Source organism: Bufo gargarizans, chromosome 11 (genome assembly GCF_014858855.1).
Source record: "Bufo gargarizans isolate SCDJY-AF-19 chromosome 11, ASM1485885v1, whole genome shotgun sequence".
Lineage (NCBI taxonomy): Eukaryota > Metazoa > Chordata > Amphibia > Anura > Bufonidae > Bufo > Bufo gargarizans.
The window spans coordinates 67878260-67896654 of record NC_058090.1 but is presented as its reverse complement, the minus strand read 5'-3'; the positions used below and the strand labels follow the sequence as shown (position 1 = coordinate 67896654).

At 45.3% G+C, this 18395-nt stretch overlaps 1 protein-coding gene across 1 annotated transcript in view; it reads right to left on the bottom strand.

Moving 5' to 3' along the window:
- PRKD1 (protein kinase D1) overlaps window positions 1-18395 on the bottom strand; it is a 134850-nt gene that overhangs the window by 50419 nt on the left and 66036 nt on the right. The window contains exon 2 of the mRNA XM_044272177.1: window positions 5084-5222. Coding sequence (XP_044128112.1) covers window positions 5084-5222 — 139 coding nt within the window. The remainder of the gene's footprint in view (window positions 1-5083; window positions 5223-18395) is intronic.

The window sequence follows — 18395 nt, the reverse complement described above, 5'->3', positions numbered from 1 at the left end:
AGTCCGTCCTTCAGGATGCATCAGGATGTCTTCCGTTCCGGAACGGAACGTTTTTTGGCCGCAGCAAATAGCGCAGCAAGGCCGGATCCGGAATGAATGCCCATTGAAAGGCATTGATCCGGATCCGGCCTTAAGCTAAACGTCGTTTCGGCGCATTGCCGGATCCGACGTTTAGCTTTTTCTGAATAGTTACCATGGCTGCCGGGACGCTAAAGTCCTGGCAGCCATGGTAAAGTGTAGTGGGGAGCGGGGAGCAGCATACTTACCATCCGTGCGGCTCCCGGGGCGCTCCAGAGTGACGTCAGGGCGCCCCACGCGCATGGATGACGTGATCGCATGGATCACATGATCCATGCGCATGGGGCGCTCTGACGTCACTCTGGAGCACCCCGGGAGCCGCACGGACTGTAAGTATACTGCTCCCCCGCTCCCTGCTCCTACTATGGCAACCAGGACTTTAATAGCGTCCTGGGTGCCATAGTAACACTGAACGCATTTTGAAGACGGATCCGTCTTCAAATGCTTTCAGTACACTTGCGTTTTTTCGGATCCGGCGTGTAATTCCGGCAAGTGGAGTACACGCCGGATCCGGACAACGCAAGTGTGAAAGAGGCCTAAGTCAGTATGATCAGAGACTTTCCAAGTATGACTTCATTTACTTGCTTTGTTTCAAGCAATCGTGCCACTGTTTACGACAGCGGCTACACTTGGTAGACCTAATGGCATTTACATACGTGGACATGAGTTAAAGGGGTTGTCTCACTTCAGTAAGTAGAAAATTCGTGGCACACCAGAATCAATTAATGCTTTTTAATTGGTAGATGTATTACATCATATCATATATATAATCAGTTAAAATCGTATAGTTAGTGCAAGCACGACCACCACTGATGGATTGCAGGGTGGTCTGTAACCATAGAAACGAGCAGTGCATAATGTGATACAAAAATGCCACTTAAGTGAGAGAACCCCTTTAACCTTAGAAAACAGTGAAAATACGGCATTTTCTCAATGGACAAGACAAGCTAAGCACACAGCTATATATAAACACATCAATAAAATGCAGAGTAGAATGTGCCCTTGGATGGCAGTGAAATTCTTTGGCTTTACAGGCTGTATGCATAAACTTTAGCTGCAGAGTAATTAAACGCCAGCCACTTGGCTTTAATTAGCAGAGTCAGAAAGTCACGGTACAATGTCACAGACCTTGTTCAGGACGCAGCCGGACATGTTCTGACCCCATTCTTTGCTCTCAGCCGACGGCACTATAACTCCGTCTATGCTCTGACTGACAAAGCTAGAATTCAGCGCTTTGTGGCTTTACAATCTTGTGCCTAAAGATTCACATTTATTCCTGGAAGTAATAACCCTGTTTGGCCATCACAGTTAAATTGTGTCTTGGGATTTCCATCTCTGCTGACTTCATTCCTTCCACTTGACAAGCTCTAAACAGTCCTGTTATGTACCGCCGAGAACCCAGCCACAAAGGCCAGAAAGTGAACCACCATCCATTTACCATCCACATTTGCACACCAGCCCAACGTGCTCATTGGAATACATGGCGGTCCTGAGGAGCAGACCTCTGATGTGTCTACATATAGTTACTGCTGCTTGTCCTTATACGGGTTCTCTACAGAGGATACAGTCTGTGAAATGAAGCTGTATATGGATGGGGTACAGCTGAGATCACCTCGTATAGGGCCCTCTGAAGACAGTGGACCTCATTTATCAAAATGCCATAAAAAACTGTCCATGCCACCCAATGCAGGCAGAGTTCAGCTTTAATTCTTAAACCAAACCGTGTTTGGTTGCTCTGTGCAAGAAAGCCGTTTTTTTATTTATTTTTTACGTTTTGGCAAATGAGAAGCTATTTATCTTATAATATAGGAATGCAGTATGTTTATGGTTATTTTAACTCAAAAGGGTGTTTTGTGTGCATGATCTAATGAAAGCTTAATACTCACCTACAACTCCCCAATGGTCACCTCACTGCTGGGTCACGCGGCACTTGTACACAAGTCACTGCTGAAGCCAATTATTGGCTGCAGCAGCATATGTGATCCATACCCAGGCCTGAAATAAACAAGCCAGGGACCAGAAGATGGCCTAACAGCAATCAAGGCACAGGAACGGAGAGGTGGGGAGCAGGAAAAAAATGACTCTTTCATTAGATTATAGACACTACTGGGTTTGAAGGGGTTATATGGTAAATAATATTGACTCATCAATATCACATCAGCGGGGGTCTAGATCCTTGCACCCCCACCAATCAGCTGTATCGGGAAACTGTGGCACTCAAAGGAACTCTGGTGAATGTGGCAGCCTCCCAAGTGCTTACCAAGCACAGTGCCGTACATTGTATAGCGGTATTGTGGCTCATCCCTATTGACTTGAATGGGGCAGAGCTGCAATTAGGTCATGTGACTGATGTACAATGACATCACATGGTGTAGGTCTAGGATGAGGCAGCGGCAACACATTAGCTTCCCGCTTAGTCTGCTAATACTGAGCATCGGTACAGGGAGGAGGAGACGCCAGGGTTTCTCAATGGGCGTCTCCCTGGCTGTGCCGAGATCCAATCACAGCGGAGAGTGTCACAGCCAGGAAGGTGGTGAGTTTTTTTTTTCTCCCAGGCTGTGACACTCTCCGCTGTGATTGGATCACGGCACAGCCAGGGAGACGCCCATTGAGAAACCCTGGCGTCTCCTCCTCCCTGTACCGATGCTCAGTATTAGCATACTGAGCGGGAAAACTACAGGGGGGCACAGCGGGGCGCAGGAGCAATATAAAAATAAAAAAAATAAAAAAAATAAAAAGGCAGGGTGGCAGCATCAGTACCCCGCAAGTAAAGGTATTTATCTAGAATAAATAAAAACCATGAAGGGTCCTCTATAAAAAGAAAAGTATTTCCCAAATAGTTTATGAAAACGGTACGACACCCCTGGGAGGACTTCCTTAGGCCTCAGTTGGCTAATTAAAGGTCCGAGGCTACGATCGGTGTTCGCACAAACTGCATATGTCGAACGTCTTCACATCACAATTATTTGATTACTTCTAAACTGGTATTCTGTGTGTTTCCTTACAGGAAATCTTTATGTATGGACAGAGCTGGAGTCAATAGAAGGTGGAGGAGCTTTCAGCTTACAATTGCCACAATATTTAGTCCCTTCTTAACCACCAGGATTTCCTTGAGCCCATGGGCACAGAGATACCACTACTAAAATGACGAGCACCAGTGACAGAACAAGAGGCTGTACAGCGTCTCTGGACTAGCAGCACACAATCTTGCAAGCTGGTTGTTGGAAGCTTTCAGAACGTCTTGTGTCATGGAAAATAAGAAATACAAGTGAGGAACACCTGTAAGACATTACTTAGAAAAACAAAGAAACTCAAGTCTATTTACTATGGAAAATATTCTGGAGAACTATATTTATCACCAAATAGCTAGAATACAGTATCTGATGGCTGCGTACCAATAGTAAAACTAGAACCTCTTGGGCTCTACACAGCTCACATCACTGGCTACAAGTACAAGGTTAGGCTGCTTTTGCGTTTGGTGCGGATCCGTTCAGATAATACAAACGTCTGCATCCGTTCAGAACGGATCCGTTAGTATTATCTTTAACATAGCCAAGACGGATCCATCTTGAACACTATTGAAAGTCAATGAAGGACGGATACGTTTTCTATTGTGCCAGTGAAAACGGATCTGTCCCCATTGACTTACATTGTGTGCGAAGACGGATCCGTTTGGCTCAGTTTTGTCAGACGGACACCAAAATGCTGCAAGCAGTGTTTTGGTCTCCCCCTCCAAAGCGGAATGGAGACTGATCGGAGGCAAACTGATGCATTCTGAGTGGATCCTTTTCCATTCAGAATGCATTAGAATGCAAACTGATCCATTTGGACCGCTTGTGAGAGCCCTGAACGGATCTCACAAATGGAAAGCTTGTTAGTCTTTATAACCATTACAACTATTCTTCATGGTATAAGCAACCAAAAGTATATATAAACTCCAGTATAAATCTGCATTGGTCAAACAACCCATAGCCAAGCAACCCTGGGTGTCAATGTGAAGGCTTAGTGCAAGGCTTCATGCTAGATTTTCTAGGAAAGGAGTCTTTCTGGAAACTGCATGTCTGAAATAGGCAGGACGGCACATAGGACCCAGTACTGGAGCAACTCTTCACTTGTCAGCTTTCACACAGACCAGAAGCTTCTAATTGATCCTGACTTTGCTCTGTAATATTGGGCCTACATGAAAAGTTCATATTGAAGGGGTTGCCTCCTCAGAATCTACCTCTTTCTAAATGCAGCACCTGAGGCAACCAGCTAATCACCCCGTGTCCCAGTAGCGGCACCAGTGACAAACAGATAATTCTGTTGGGTGAAGCCACAGCCAGGGATTTATAGTAGCAACAAAGTTTTATATGGCAGCCATTCAGGTGAAGGACAGCTTATCTGCTGCAACCAAAGGCACTCTCCTACAGAACCTCTTCTCTACAAGGCTCATATACCCTAACAGGACATATGGACAGGGTAGGTCTTGATGACACATCCCCTTTTAAAAGCATCAGCCCTGAGCCAACAGCAGCCAGGAACAATTTGAAGCCATATCCATGTCACATCCAGCAGGACAGCCAGCTATGTAAGGGTATTACATAGGCTCTGCAGCAGCAAATGGGTAGGGGAAATTTACTGAAGACCAAGGCCCCATGCACACGGCCGTGTGCGGGCCGTGGAACCGCGGCCTGGATCCCTCCTGAGAGCAGGAGCGCACGGCGTCACTGGTTGCTATGACGCCGTGCGCTCCCTGCTGCCGGCACAGTACAGTAATACACTGGTATAGATCAAAGACTCATTGGCTTTATTTGATTATTTTTACATACTTGTGTGAAAATCTGAAAAATAGTTTAAGGACAAATTTATGCAGAAGTATAGAAAATTCTGAAGGGTCCACAAACTTTCATGCACCACTGTAAATAGTGACTCCACTTTTTTTTTTTTTTTTTTTTTTTTTTTTTTTTTTAAATCCAGTAAGTACACAAATAACCTGCAGAACAGGTAAGACAAAGGACGATACCTGAAAGCACCACTTCAATAAGGTCTCCTTCTTGAATGTCTGCTTCGGATCTAACCAGCTGCAGAATATTTTCTGAGTTTGGGTCATGGCGGAATAAAAGGATCTTGTCGTACATCCCATAGAACCCACATTCTGGAAACTGGAAAAGGCACAAATTAGTAAAAAAAAAAAAAAAAACAACAACAAACAGAGCATGTAATAATATAGCATCAGACAGAACACATAACTGACAGAAAAGGTAATTTGTATGTGGCAGCAAATGGTATAAGGAAATGACAAAGCTGTCAAACAGTCCAATACGTTTAGTAAAATGCAAAATGAGATGTACACACAAGTAATGGAGCTGGACTGGTTTGGTCAGTGATGCTAGGGTAACATTTTCTTAAAGGGTTTTTCGAAGACCTTTAAATTGGCAGCCTATCCTTAGGACAAGCTTTGGATATCAGATGAGTGGAGGTCCGACTCCTGGAACCGCCACCAATCAGTTGAATGTGTCATGGTGCTCGCTGGGGAGTTGTGGTCCCTTTAATCAGCTGAACCTTGCTACATGGTATTTTACCATAGCTGCAGCAGAACATCTCTGAGAAGGAGAGGCTTCTTATCAACATGTATGTAATGACAAGCTGGTGCCCCGGCCTCTGCATAAATCCATTTTATTAGAAGTCACCTTGGAGTCCGATATGATCACCTTTCCATACCACTGTACAATTGATGCATCTAGCACTGGTCCTGAATGGAGAACATCAGCAGAATGAATGGGTCATCTATATCACAACAATGCAAAAAAGCTTCTGTGTGGAAATGGATGCACTTATGTAGGTAATGCCACACTACACATTAGACTAGAATACAATGCTGCACGAGAAGTCGCATTTATTATTTGGGAAAAACAAGGGCTTTCAGGGTGCAGGAGCCTGAGGGTTAACCTGGTGTAGGCCAAATGAGGATCTGTTGCTGCTTCTTAACAAGGGCTCTTCTTCCAATTAATAGCCCTCGAGTTGTGTCCTTTGGACAGAAAGGGATCTCCATGACAGCGGAGTGGCATCTAGCATGGGTTGCCATGGCTGCAGGCAGAAGGTATGGCGGTAAATGCTACTTCATGAAATGAAAGGAAAAAATGTGATTGTGAAGCGGAGAACATCTTTTATGCTGCCCTGAGCAGAGCACACAATACAGGAGCTAATACAGATGTAGCAGGGTTAACACACAAACTCTTAACTCAAAGTGGTATCTTGAAACAAAAGCCATTAAAAAGCAATTGAAGGCTTAACACATTTAGTTTAGATAACATGTCTCATAAAGCACGAGTGTTAACTCTACTACATCTGTAGGGTGACAAAGAATACTTTCAATATTTAACTCCATATATACACACACGCTTCAATGGCACCAGATGATCTGTCAAAACACAATTATGGTTGGCTAGAAAAAAATGTATAGTACAGTGGACAGAGCTGTGTAGTTCTGGCTCTCACCTAAACTTGGACTCCGCAAACTGCCTCCCCTGCTGCTCTTTCTTACAGAGGCTTACATTTTTCTCATACCTCCAACCTGAAAACAGACATGGTAGAGTCGGTGTACTTCCCCACACTGCACCTTACAGGTCATTCCCCCAGTTCCATGACTCTCGTTCCCATCATTTGAGGCTCACACCCTCAGACTTACCCACCCTGTTCCTGGATCACCTACCTGGATCTACACTACCCGTCTTCAGAACTGCCAACTCATCTTGGACGACCAACATCCTCATAGATAACCAATACCCCCATCTGCTCTCCGCTTCTATCTCTAACCTCTCTTGGCCTTTTACAACTTTCTAAATTTTCAGACGTATAAGGACAGTAATGCAAGTGACCCGTCTTCCTCCGGATCTGCTCTGTTTCCAACATCACAAATTCTCCGATTTCACTGTCTGACCACAACCTTCTCTCCTTCACTGTCACAAATCCTCATTCATCCTAACACACTCCTGCTTATCACACATTCACAAACCTACTTTCCACTGACCCCAACTACAGCCACCATTGTCCTCAATCTCTTCCCTCGCTGGTCTTGATCTGGCTGCAAAACACTATTATGATACCGTCAGAAGAACCCCAGATGAAGTAGCGCCCCCTACACTCAGAACCTCCATACAGAGATGAAAGCAACCCTGGCACACACCCTAAACTCCGTTTCATCAGAGGTGCTCCAGAAGCGCTGAATGCCTATGGAGAAAAACTTACACAGCAGAAGATTTCCTCCACTACAAATTCATGCCGAGAACTTACAACTCAGCCCATCAATTCGTCCAACAGACCTTCACGACACAATCTCCCCACTATCCAACAATGAAAACAAAAATCCTTGGCACTTTTTGCTCCCTCCTTAGTCTGTGCAGGTCTGTCTGCTGTCTCTGAGATCACATCCCCTTTCTATCTGAAACTGAATCTTTTAAAAACTGAGTTTGTGTTTTCTCCATCCAATAACCTACCCAAACCAGATATCTCCATCACAGTGTGTGGCGCTACCTTGACGCCTAGGCAGCACACCTGTGTTCTCGGTGTTATGTTTGACACTGATCTTTTCTTTACCCTCTATATTCAATCGCTCCCTCAGTCATGGCGTCTGCACCTCAAAAACATCTCTAGAATCTGCCGCTTTCTTACGGTGGAAACAATGAAACTCTCGTGATCCTGGTCCACTCTTCTGGATTATTGTAACTCATTGCTAATTGGCCTTCCCCTCACCAGACTCTCCCCTTTCAAATCTATTAATGCAGCAGCAGGGCTCATCGATATCCAACCGCTACGCCGATGCCCCCACCCTGTACCAGTTATTGCATAGTTTGCCCATATAATACTATAATATTCAATTTAAACTGCTCAATCTCACCCATAAAGCTCTCCACAGTGCCCTGCACTGATGAGGGGCAATAACCCCGAAACAGCTGTCTGCAGATGAGGTGCTGGCTTATTTAATATCCAAGTCATGCCTCTAGGCTTATTTTAAGAGCTGAACGTTGACTTATAGGATAGCTGCCTTACATCTGGTGGCATGAGAGGCAGAGCTTGTTAAGAGCTCATTTGCATCCCTTCCCTCCCAAGTCTACCATTATCCACATTCAGTTTGCTCTACTGCAGCCAAAGACTGCCCGCAGAGGTAAGCTGCCCTCCTTGCATCATGTCAATTGGTCATATAACACAAGGGAGGGGGGGGGGGGGGCCGGTTCACCGATGTGACAGTCATTGGCTGCAGCTGGACCAAACCAGATGTTAACAGCGGGGGTGCAAAGAACCAGGACCAGTAGCAGGAAGCACAAAAGTATGGTTCCCTCCACAGGTCCGGTCTTAAAGGGGTTGTCCGGGTTCAGAGCTGAACCCGGACATACCCTTATTTTCACCCCGGCAGCCCTCCTGAGCCTGGCATCGGAGCATCTCATGCTCCGATGCGCTCCAGTGCCCTGCGCTAGATCGCGCAGGGCACAGGCTCTTGTGTTTTCAATAACACACTGCCGGGCGGTAACTTCCGCCCAGCAGTGTGTTCGGTGACGTCACCGGCTCTGAGGGGCGGGCTTTAGCTCTGCCCTAGCCGTTTTACTGGCTAGGGCAGAGCCAAATCCCGCCCATCAGTGCCGGTGACGTCACTGGGCTGCCTGTCAGCCCCATAGAGAGCCCGGTATGTCACCGGAACTCAGAAAAATGCCTTTGCCCTGCGCGATTTAGCGCAGAGCAAAGGAGAGCATCGGAGCATGAACTGCTCCGATGCTCATGTCAGGGGGGCTGCCGGGGTGAAAATGGAGGGATGTCCAGGTTCAGCTCTGAACCTGGACAACCCCTTTAAGGTGGGGTCTGCTGAAATACCCCCAGAAGACAAACAGCAGCTTTATAGAGACCTACCAAAGCCAATATTACATCTGCAACAAAGGATGTAATGAAGATGACCATCCACCTTTCCATGACTCCTGGACTGCTAATCTTTTTGGTCATGCTTTGACATGGAAGCTGGGGTATGTCACAGTAGAAATAAGCAGGTTTGCCCAAGATGCCTGACATAACAGAAGGACCTCTTCTGTGGAAGCTGTAATGACAGTCAGCAACCCAGCTTTCCTAGAAAGCGAAAATGCAGTCAAATACTGGTGAACTCGTACTGCCCTACCCCTAAAGGCCTCACTGCCGATAAGTTACATGCACCACAATGATGCTGTTCTTCAGTAATAACATGACTGCAGCATCACTACTGCTAACTCCGGAGTAATGTGCATGTACCAACCAACATTATATTCTCATCTGCACCACAGGGGTTGTTGTAACCAGTCCAGAAATAATGATTATTCTTGTTATCTGCCTAACAATCTAGCAGCCCCAACATCTGCACTGGAGGATTTGTGCTCCGTTAATCTCAGCTACCAGTCTGCCAGGTTCGGGAGAGAACCAGGGCTAGCAATTTGGGTTAATAAAGGACAATGCTGTAAGAATTTAAGCACATTTAATCATACAGGAGAGACTTTGTGTTGCAATGTATAAATCTCTGCAAAAGGGTCCATTCACACGTCTGCAAAATGGTTCCGCAATTTTGCGGAATGGTTGCGGACCCATTCATTTTAAAAGCAGCCACAAAACATGCGGACAGCACACCATGTGCCGTCGGCATCCGCACTTCCATTCCTATTCTTGTCCACAGCCATGGACAAGAAAAAGGCATTTCTATCATAGTGCAGGCCATGTGAATGGACCCTTAGGTCTGCAACAAAGGAGAGAAAAGAAAAAAGAACGCAGCACTAACCCAAAAAAAACCATAGCTTGAAAAAGCGCAAGTGTGAAACGGCTGTTGCCTTCTAGCCGTGTTTTGCCCGCATGATGTTGACTTTATGCGAATAAGGATTCATGCACTCAACCATTTTTCGGGTCTGCATCCGAGCCGCAGTTTTTGCGGCTCGGGTGCAGACAAATTTACTTCAAAGGGGCCACAAAAGATGCGGACAGCACTCCATGTGCTGTCCGCATCCGTAGCTCCGTTCCGAGGCCCCGCAAAAAATATATAGCATGTCCTATTCTTGTCCGTTTTGCAGACAAGAATAAGCATGTCTACAATGGGCAATCCTTCTGTTCTGCAAATTGCGGAAGGCATACGGGCGGCTTGCGGACTGTAAAAAACTGAACGGTCGTGTGCATGAGGCCTAAAGCTGAAAAGAGCATTTTTTGATGAGTGCCGCATTCTTTTTTCTCTTCTCTCCTTTGTTGCAAATGCTACTTGTTTTTATGCTGAGCGCCACCACTACTCACATTCGGTCAGTGCAGCACCAAATTAAATCCCACACCTACAGCAGTGCCGACCATATCCTCTACATATTACTGCTTTGGACCCTTAGGTCTATAAAGCAATGTACTGAGATAAAACAATTAGTTGTAGACCAACACCTTTAATACGCGATAGTATAAACATCTATAAAAGACAATTTAAAAAATCTGCTCAGCAGATTTAATTCATTGGATTTTGTAAAATCGCAGGCAGCTTCAACAGTGTAAAATTTAGGAGTCGAGTGGGCAGGGTCCAGTCAGTAACAGGAGTCCAGTGGGCAGGATCCAGTCAGTAACAGGAGTCGAGTGGGCAGGGTCCAGTCAGTAACAGGAGTCGAGTGGGCAGGGTCCAGTCAGTAACAGGAGTCGAGTGGGCAGGGTCCAGTCAGTAACAGGAGTCGAGTGGGCAGGGTCCAGTCAGTAACAGGAGTCCAGTGGGCAGGATCCAGTCAGTAACAGGAGTCCAGTGGGCAGGATCCAGTCAGTAACAGGAGTCCAGTGGGCAGGGTCCAGTCAGTACAGGAGTCCAGTGGGCAGGGTCCAGTCAGTAACAGGTGTCGAGTGGGCAGGGTCCAGTCAGTAACAGGAGTCGAGTGGGCAGGGTCCAGTCAGCCTGGAAGGAATATGGAACAAAAAATAGGACTTACAAGTCTAAGCCTCGCCGACAAAACTGCACTGGTGTACAGACACAGCATTTGGATATGGATTCCGACTTCCGTTGTGGTCCGTGGTAGCGGAATCAATAATGGCCGATTATTGATTCCGCTACCACGGACCACAACGGAAGTCGGAATCCATATCCGGTTCCAGATCGGGATTCTCCGCTAACCCGCCCCCGAACTTTAGACGCCGAACTTAAAACAGAAGTTCGCTCATCTCTAGTTATAACCACACTGTAAACAATATACTTTTTTTTTTTTTTTGACACTACAAAGTGCTTTTGTGGGTTTTCTGTCCATGCCTCTGCATGTGGACCGTCGTATGCAGATCGTGGACCTCATTCAAGTGAATGGGTCCTGCTTTCGCATATGGCGACCCTACGGTTGGTGCCTGAGCCCTAAGGCAGCGTTTAAAATTATGTTAAGAGATCATCAGGCCACTTTTTGGTATGTCAGCAGTACAAAAATCTATGCAGCGATATTTGTCTGGCTGAAAAGCGGCCAGATCACCACCAGATCCCATTATAGTCAATAGGTATGCAGTGGAGATCTGTGGAATCCAGGAATGTCGGATTCGGTGAATGCTGCCAGGTTGTTCTCTGCCAAAACATTCACCAGAGCAGTGAACGCAGCCTAACAAGCTGTCGGCCAAATATTGGATGTGTCGTTTTCAGCAGTACACTTTCATTTCACGTGACCCAATAATACTTGTAAGGACAGTCATTAGGTCAGCGCTTCACATTTCTTACAGGGAGTGTACAAATTAAATGTACCTGAATACCTCGCATCGCATGATATGTACAGGGTGTGGCATATGACTGGATAATAAGCAGTGCATACGGCCTAAAAATAACATCTCTGACAACACCTCCATCTAAAAAGGTACCAGATGATGGGAGATGTAGTAACACATACAGGATTAGGCCGAATGCACAGTAGCAGGAGCGCACGGCGTCATTGGTTGCTATGACGCTGTGCGCTTCCTGCTGCCGCCGCAGTACAGTAATACACTGGTATAGACACAGAACAGTACAGAGGCTCTAGGCCAGTCATTCGCAACCCATGACTTTCCAGCAGTTGGTTGTCAGGGCATGCTGAGAGTTGTCACAATAAAGGGACAGTCACGGGTTGAAGATCACTGCTACTTTTACTCGTATTATAGGGGAAATCAAAGCCATAAACTCTTTCCCACACTCAGTACGAATCATGGAGGAAGGTTTACAGGCTTTGCTGTCCATTATATGAGAGGCCTGTTAGGATTGTCCAGACAACCTGCATATTCCATAGGGAGAAAGTGGTGACCGGTCCTCTTTCCAGCAGTTTCTGGAGTCTGTCCCCGGCAGGCGTTGCTCATTGTCACTCACCATTTCCCACAGACTCACAAAGGGCAGAAACTATAAACTGAGTCACACAATACTAGAAACTGCTAGGTGAAGAGCGCTATAGTAAGAGCCTGGCAGGCAAGGAGGATCCACATGTTATATTTATCCCCATTTTTCCATTCCTCTGCTTGCAGAACTTTTTTTCCCCATCTAAAATAACGGATCTCTGATGGAAATTGCTCAGGATCCGTTTTTTTTTTTTTAGTTGTTCTGATGGATCGGAACGGAAAATAAACTGTGATGTTAACGCGCCCTTCGTGATCAAGAATTTTTTTTCCATTGTTTTCATCTTCACATTCCAAGAGCTTTTTTTCCCCACCGATTTAGCCGAGCGCTTTTTTTTTTGCAGGACAAGTTGTAATTTTTCATGTTAACGTTTTTTTGGTACACATAACCCCCTTTTATTAACTCTTTCTGGTGGGAATGGAAAAGGAAACAGCACTTCCGCTACAGACTTCGGTACATTTTAAATTCTGCGACGATCGCTTTACAAGATATCTTTATTCTCTGGATCGGCATGATTACATATGCACACACATCGTTCCAAAACCCATCACTTTTGTATTTTTCATTCAACAGAGCTGTGTGAGGCCTCGATATCTGCAGGACAACTCGTACTTTTTATCGTAGTTTGTACCATTTTGGAGTACATACGACATTCCAAATTCCAGGGCTAATGTAATATGTAGAAGACAAACTTCTAATGTATTATTTATAAAATAGCAAATTTACCAAAAATTTTGAAAAATTTGCAAATTTCAATTTCTCAATTTTTATAATAGATAGTAATACCTCCAAAAATAGTTATCACTTTACATTTCCCATATGTTTACTTCATGTTTGGATCATTTTGTGACTGCCATTTAATTTTTTGGGGACAAAAGGAAGAAGTCTGAAGACACTTTGTAAGACTTACATAATAGAGACCGCCCAAAAATGACCCCATTTTAGAAACTACACCCGCAAGGTATACACAACTGATTTTACAAACTTTGTTAACCCTTTAGGTGTTCCACAAGAATTTATGAAAAATAGAGATGAAATTTCAGAATTTCACTATTTTGGCAGATTTTAATCAATTTTTCCAGTTACAAAGCAAGGGTTAACAGCCAAACAAAACTCAATATTTGTGGCCCTGATTCTGTAGTTTTACAGAAACACCCAATATGTGATCGGAAACTGCTGTACGGGCACACGGCAGGGCGCAGAAGGAAAGGAAACACCATATGGTTTTTTGGAAGGCAGATTTTGCTGGACAGTTTTTTTTACACCATGTCCCATTTGAAGACCCCCTGATGCACCCCTAGAGTAGAAACTCCCAAAAAGTGACCCCATTTTGGAAACTACAGGATCAGGTGGCATTTTTTTTTTTGTCTCCACATTCTGAAACCTGTAGTTTTTATTTATATTTTGGGCGACTGTCTTGTGTAGGGGCTCATTTTTTTCAGGATGAGATGACTGTCCGATTGGTACTATTATATGGTGCATATGACTTTATCGCTTGCTATTACACTTTTTGTGATGTAAGGTGACAAAAATGGCTTTTAACATTTTTTATTTATTTATTTTTTACGGTGGTAACCTCAGGGGTTAGGTCATGAGGTATTTCTATAGAGCAGGCTGTTACGGGCGCCGCAATACCCAATATATATATAAAAAAAATATTTACCTTAGTGTTAAACAATAACAGCATTTTTGAAGAAAAAAATAAAAATAAAAAAATATATATATATATATATATATATATATATATATATATATATATATATATTTTAGTGTCTCCATATCCTGAGCAATAATTAATTTTTTCCCCCCCCCCGATTGTCTTAGGTATAGGCAAATTTTTTGCGTGATGAGGTAATGGTTAGATTGGTACTATTTGGGGGGGGGGGGGGGGGTATATGCCTGTTTGTTTGCTTGGTGTTGCACTTTTAGTGATGTAAGGCCTCTTTCACACTTGCGTTGTCCGGATCCGGCGTGTACTCCACTTGCCGGAATTACACGCCGGATCCGGAAAAACGCAAGTGTACTGAAAGCATTTGAAGACGGATCCGTCTTCAAAATGCTTTCAGTGTTACTATGGCACCCAGGACGCTATTAAAGTCGTGGTTGCCATAGTAGTAGTGGGGAGCGGGGGAGCAGCATACTTACCATCCGTGCGGCTCCTGGGGCGCTCCAGAGTGACGTCAGAGCGCCCCATGCGCATGGATCATGTGATCCATGCAATCACGTCATCCATGCGCCTGGGGCGCCCTGACGTCACTCTGGAGCGCCCCGGGAGCCGCACGGATGGCAAGTATGCTGCTCCCCGCTCCCCACTACAGTTTACCATGGCTGCCAGGACTTTAGCGTCCCGGCAGCCATGGTAACCATTGACAAAAAGCTAAACGTCGCATCCGGCAATGCGCCGAAACAACGTTTAGCTTAAGGCCAGATCCGGATCAATGCCTTTCAATGGGCATTCATTCCGGATCCGGCCTTGCGGCAAGTGTTCCGGATTTTTGGCCGGAGCAAAAAGCGCAGCATGCTGCGCTATTTGCTGCGGCCAAAAAACGTTCCGTTCCGGAACGGAAGACATCCTGATGCATCCTGAAGGACGGACTGTCCATTCAGAATGCATTCGGATAATCCTGATCAGTATTCTTCCGGCATAGAGCCCCGACGACGGAACTCTATGCCGGAAGACTATAACGCAGGTGTGAAAGGGCCCTAAGGTGACATAAAAATGGTTTATTTAGCACAGTTTTTTTTTTTTTCTTATGGTGCTCACGTATGCGATACCGGTCGATACGGACGCGGTACCTAACATTTCTACTTTCCTTTGTTTCCCTATTTTTTTTACATTTTTGTCCCCTTTATTTTGGCTATATATATATGCCACCTTCCATGCCATCGGGTCCCCTTCACAGCAGCGTGGGGACCCGATGGCTGCTTCCACCCTGCATGGACATTGCATGTGCCGCGGTCAGCTGTGCAGGGGTTAATGCGCTGGCATCTGTGATTTCACCGTTGCCGGCGCATGCAGCAGGGGTCCGGCTATCAGTGGCTGCCGGACCCCTGCCGCTGATCGAGTGGGCGCAGCTACTGCACCTGCCCGATCACCATGATGTACATGTACTTCTCTGGTCCTTAAGTGATGGCCAAAGATGACATACATGTACATCATCGGTCCTGAAGGGGTTAAATGAAAACAGCTAAATCATTCTTATCATTTAGGCCCAAAGGTCCCATTGCATTTGTTTTTATTAGCCAAGAGGCTTCTGTTTGGAGTAATATGCAATGTCTATCTCCTCCATTTAGTAATATTCCCACCGTTTCTATTCCTGCACATGTGCGGACGTTACTGTCGCCTCCATGTGCTTCTCTGAGGTGTTCTATCTCGGTGAACCAATTCCTGTCTCAATAGATTTCTTATGTTCCCTAAATCTTATATATAAAACATCTTATGTTTTTTCCTATATAGAACCTTCCACATGAACAAACTATAACAAACCAGAAACTGTATTTTACATGAGATAAACTGTCTTGCTGTATGCTTCACTCCTCCCATATGTAATTATAAATCTACAAGCTGTGCATTGACCACATTTATAATTTCCCTGTGGTGTTCCTTTTTCTACTCAAACCTACTACCCACTCTCTTATTTTTAATGGTCTGGCTCCTTCAAAAACTTATCAAAGGTGGATTCTTAGTTTTTTCCTTTAAATCCTCATTATGGGCAAGAATATTCCAGTTATTGAAGATGGCTTTTTTTTTTATAATCGCGGCCATAGGTGTGTATTTAAAGGTGAACACTGCTCTCCCTCTTTTCTCTTCTACTTGTTTATTACATTTCCTCTCTTTGCTGCTCTCAAAAATAAATCAATTATTTTTTCAGGGTACCCCCTCTCCAGTAGTCGTCTTTTTTAATCTCTAGACTAGTCTACAAAGTCTACATCTTCACTAGCTATCCTTCTCAATCTTGTCAATTGCCCATAGGGTACTGCTTTTTTTTTTTTTACAAAAACGTCCGGCGCACATTACAGTGGAGAAGGAGAGAGTCCCTCCCCACTGTGATTCGGCTGCTGCCCCCCCCCCCCCCTAACCCCAGTATTATAAATAATAATCATTGGTGGGGCAGTACACCAAAGCCCTCCAGTATTATAATAATTGGTGGCAGTGGCCACAGGGTCCCCTCCCCTCTTCATTGGTGGTGCAGTGGTAGCTTCCGATTGGAGCCCCAGCAGTGAAATCTCAGGGCTCTGATCGGTTACCATGGCAGCCAGGACACTACTAAAGCCACCTATGGCTGCCATAGTCATCTCCCTGCTGCCGTGTGCACAAAGCACAGGGACAATGTGATGAGATCCTATGCACCCTGATAGAGCTCTATTAGGGTGCATAGGACAAGGGATGAAAAGATCCTCTGGGGGGGGGGGAAAGAATCATTAAATAAAAAGTTAAAAATAAATAAAAATAAACACCTTAACATTTAAATTTTAAATCACCCCCTTTCCCAATAACAAAATATATAAATAATAATAAAAAATCAAAATTAGGTATCGCCACGTCCGAAAAGTCCGTATTGAACGCCGTAACAGGAATAAAAATGTAAAAAACACACGATTCTCCATTTTTTTTTCTCTCCTCCTCCTCTAAAAAAAAAAATTGCGGAATGCACACTGTTTTTTGGCATTTAATTTTTCTTTCGCATGGTATCGAGTATTGCATTACTTTTTTATGGGACCGAAATTGAATCAAAATTTTGGTGTTGTAACAACCCTAGTCACAGGGGTATAGGTCCTTTAGGTCACAAAAAATTTGGCATCTAATGGCTGCTACACAGAGGCCGGGGCTGAGAACAGTCTCTGCACTTTGGGGGCTGCTGCACAGAGAGGCCGGGGATGAGAACAGTCGCTGCACTTTGGGGGCCGTTGCACAGAGAGGCCAGGGCTGAGAACAGTTGCTGCACTCTGGGGGCTGCTGCACAGAGAGGCTGGGGCTGAGAACAGTCGCTGCACTTTGGGGGCCGTTGCACAGAGAGGCCAGGGCTGAGAACAGTCGCTGCACTTTGGGGGCCGTTGCACAGAGAGGCCAGGGCTGAGAACAGTTGCTGCACTCTGGGGTCTGCTGCACAGAGAGGCCGGGGATGAGAACAGTCGCTGCACTTTGGGGGCCGTTGCACAGAGAGGCCAGGGCTGAGAACAGTTGCTGCACTCTGGGGGCTGCTGCACAGAGAGGCTGGGGCTGAGAACAGTCGCTGCACTCTGGGGACTGCTGCACAGAGAGGCCGGGGCTGAGAACAGTCGCTGCACTTTGGGGGCCGTCGCACAGAGAGGCCAGGGCTGAGAACAGTCGCTGCACTCTGGGGGCTGCTGCACAGAGAGGCTGGGGCTGAGAACAGTCGCTGCACTCTGGGGGCTGCTGCACAGAGGCCGGGGCTGAGAACTGTCGCTGCACTCTGGGGGCTGCAGTAATATGGCTGTAGTGTGTAAGGACTAAGACCCATAGTCTTTAGTAAATGACCCACAAGGTTTTATTTGACTAAAAGGCATCTTTATGATGCCAAGGTGCCCTTCCTGACAATGTGCACCTATCTTGGGCACACTCTGAACAACCCTCTTATCAGTTAGGATGTCTCATTTTCTGTGGGAGCGGTGAAGATGGCTGATCTCTGGAGATAGAGAAGGAATGGAGCAGCAGGGGGCACAGCCGCTCCATCAGATTTGAGGGGAACGGTGACACCTTTCTTGGTGGGCAACTAAGAGATATTACTGCATGGGGGCATCAAGGAGACATTGCAATGTATGGGGGCAACAAGGAAACAAGTACATGTTTTGAGTGGTTTTTTTTTTCCAAATGGGCATTTTTTCGCGATATATATTGTTATCACAATAAAATTCTTATTATCGTTATCGTGGGAATATTTTTGATATCTTCCAACCCTAGCCTATACCAATTACAAAGAAGATTTTTTTTTTTATATGACCATAGATGCAAGCGTATATATAC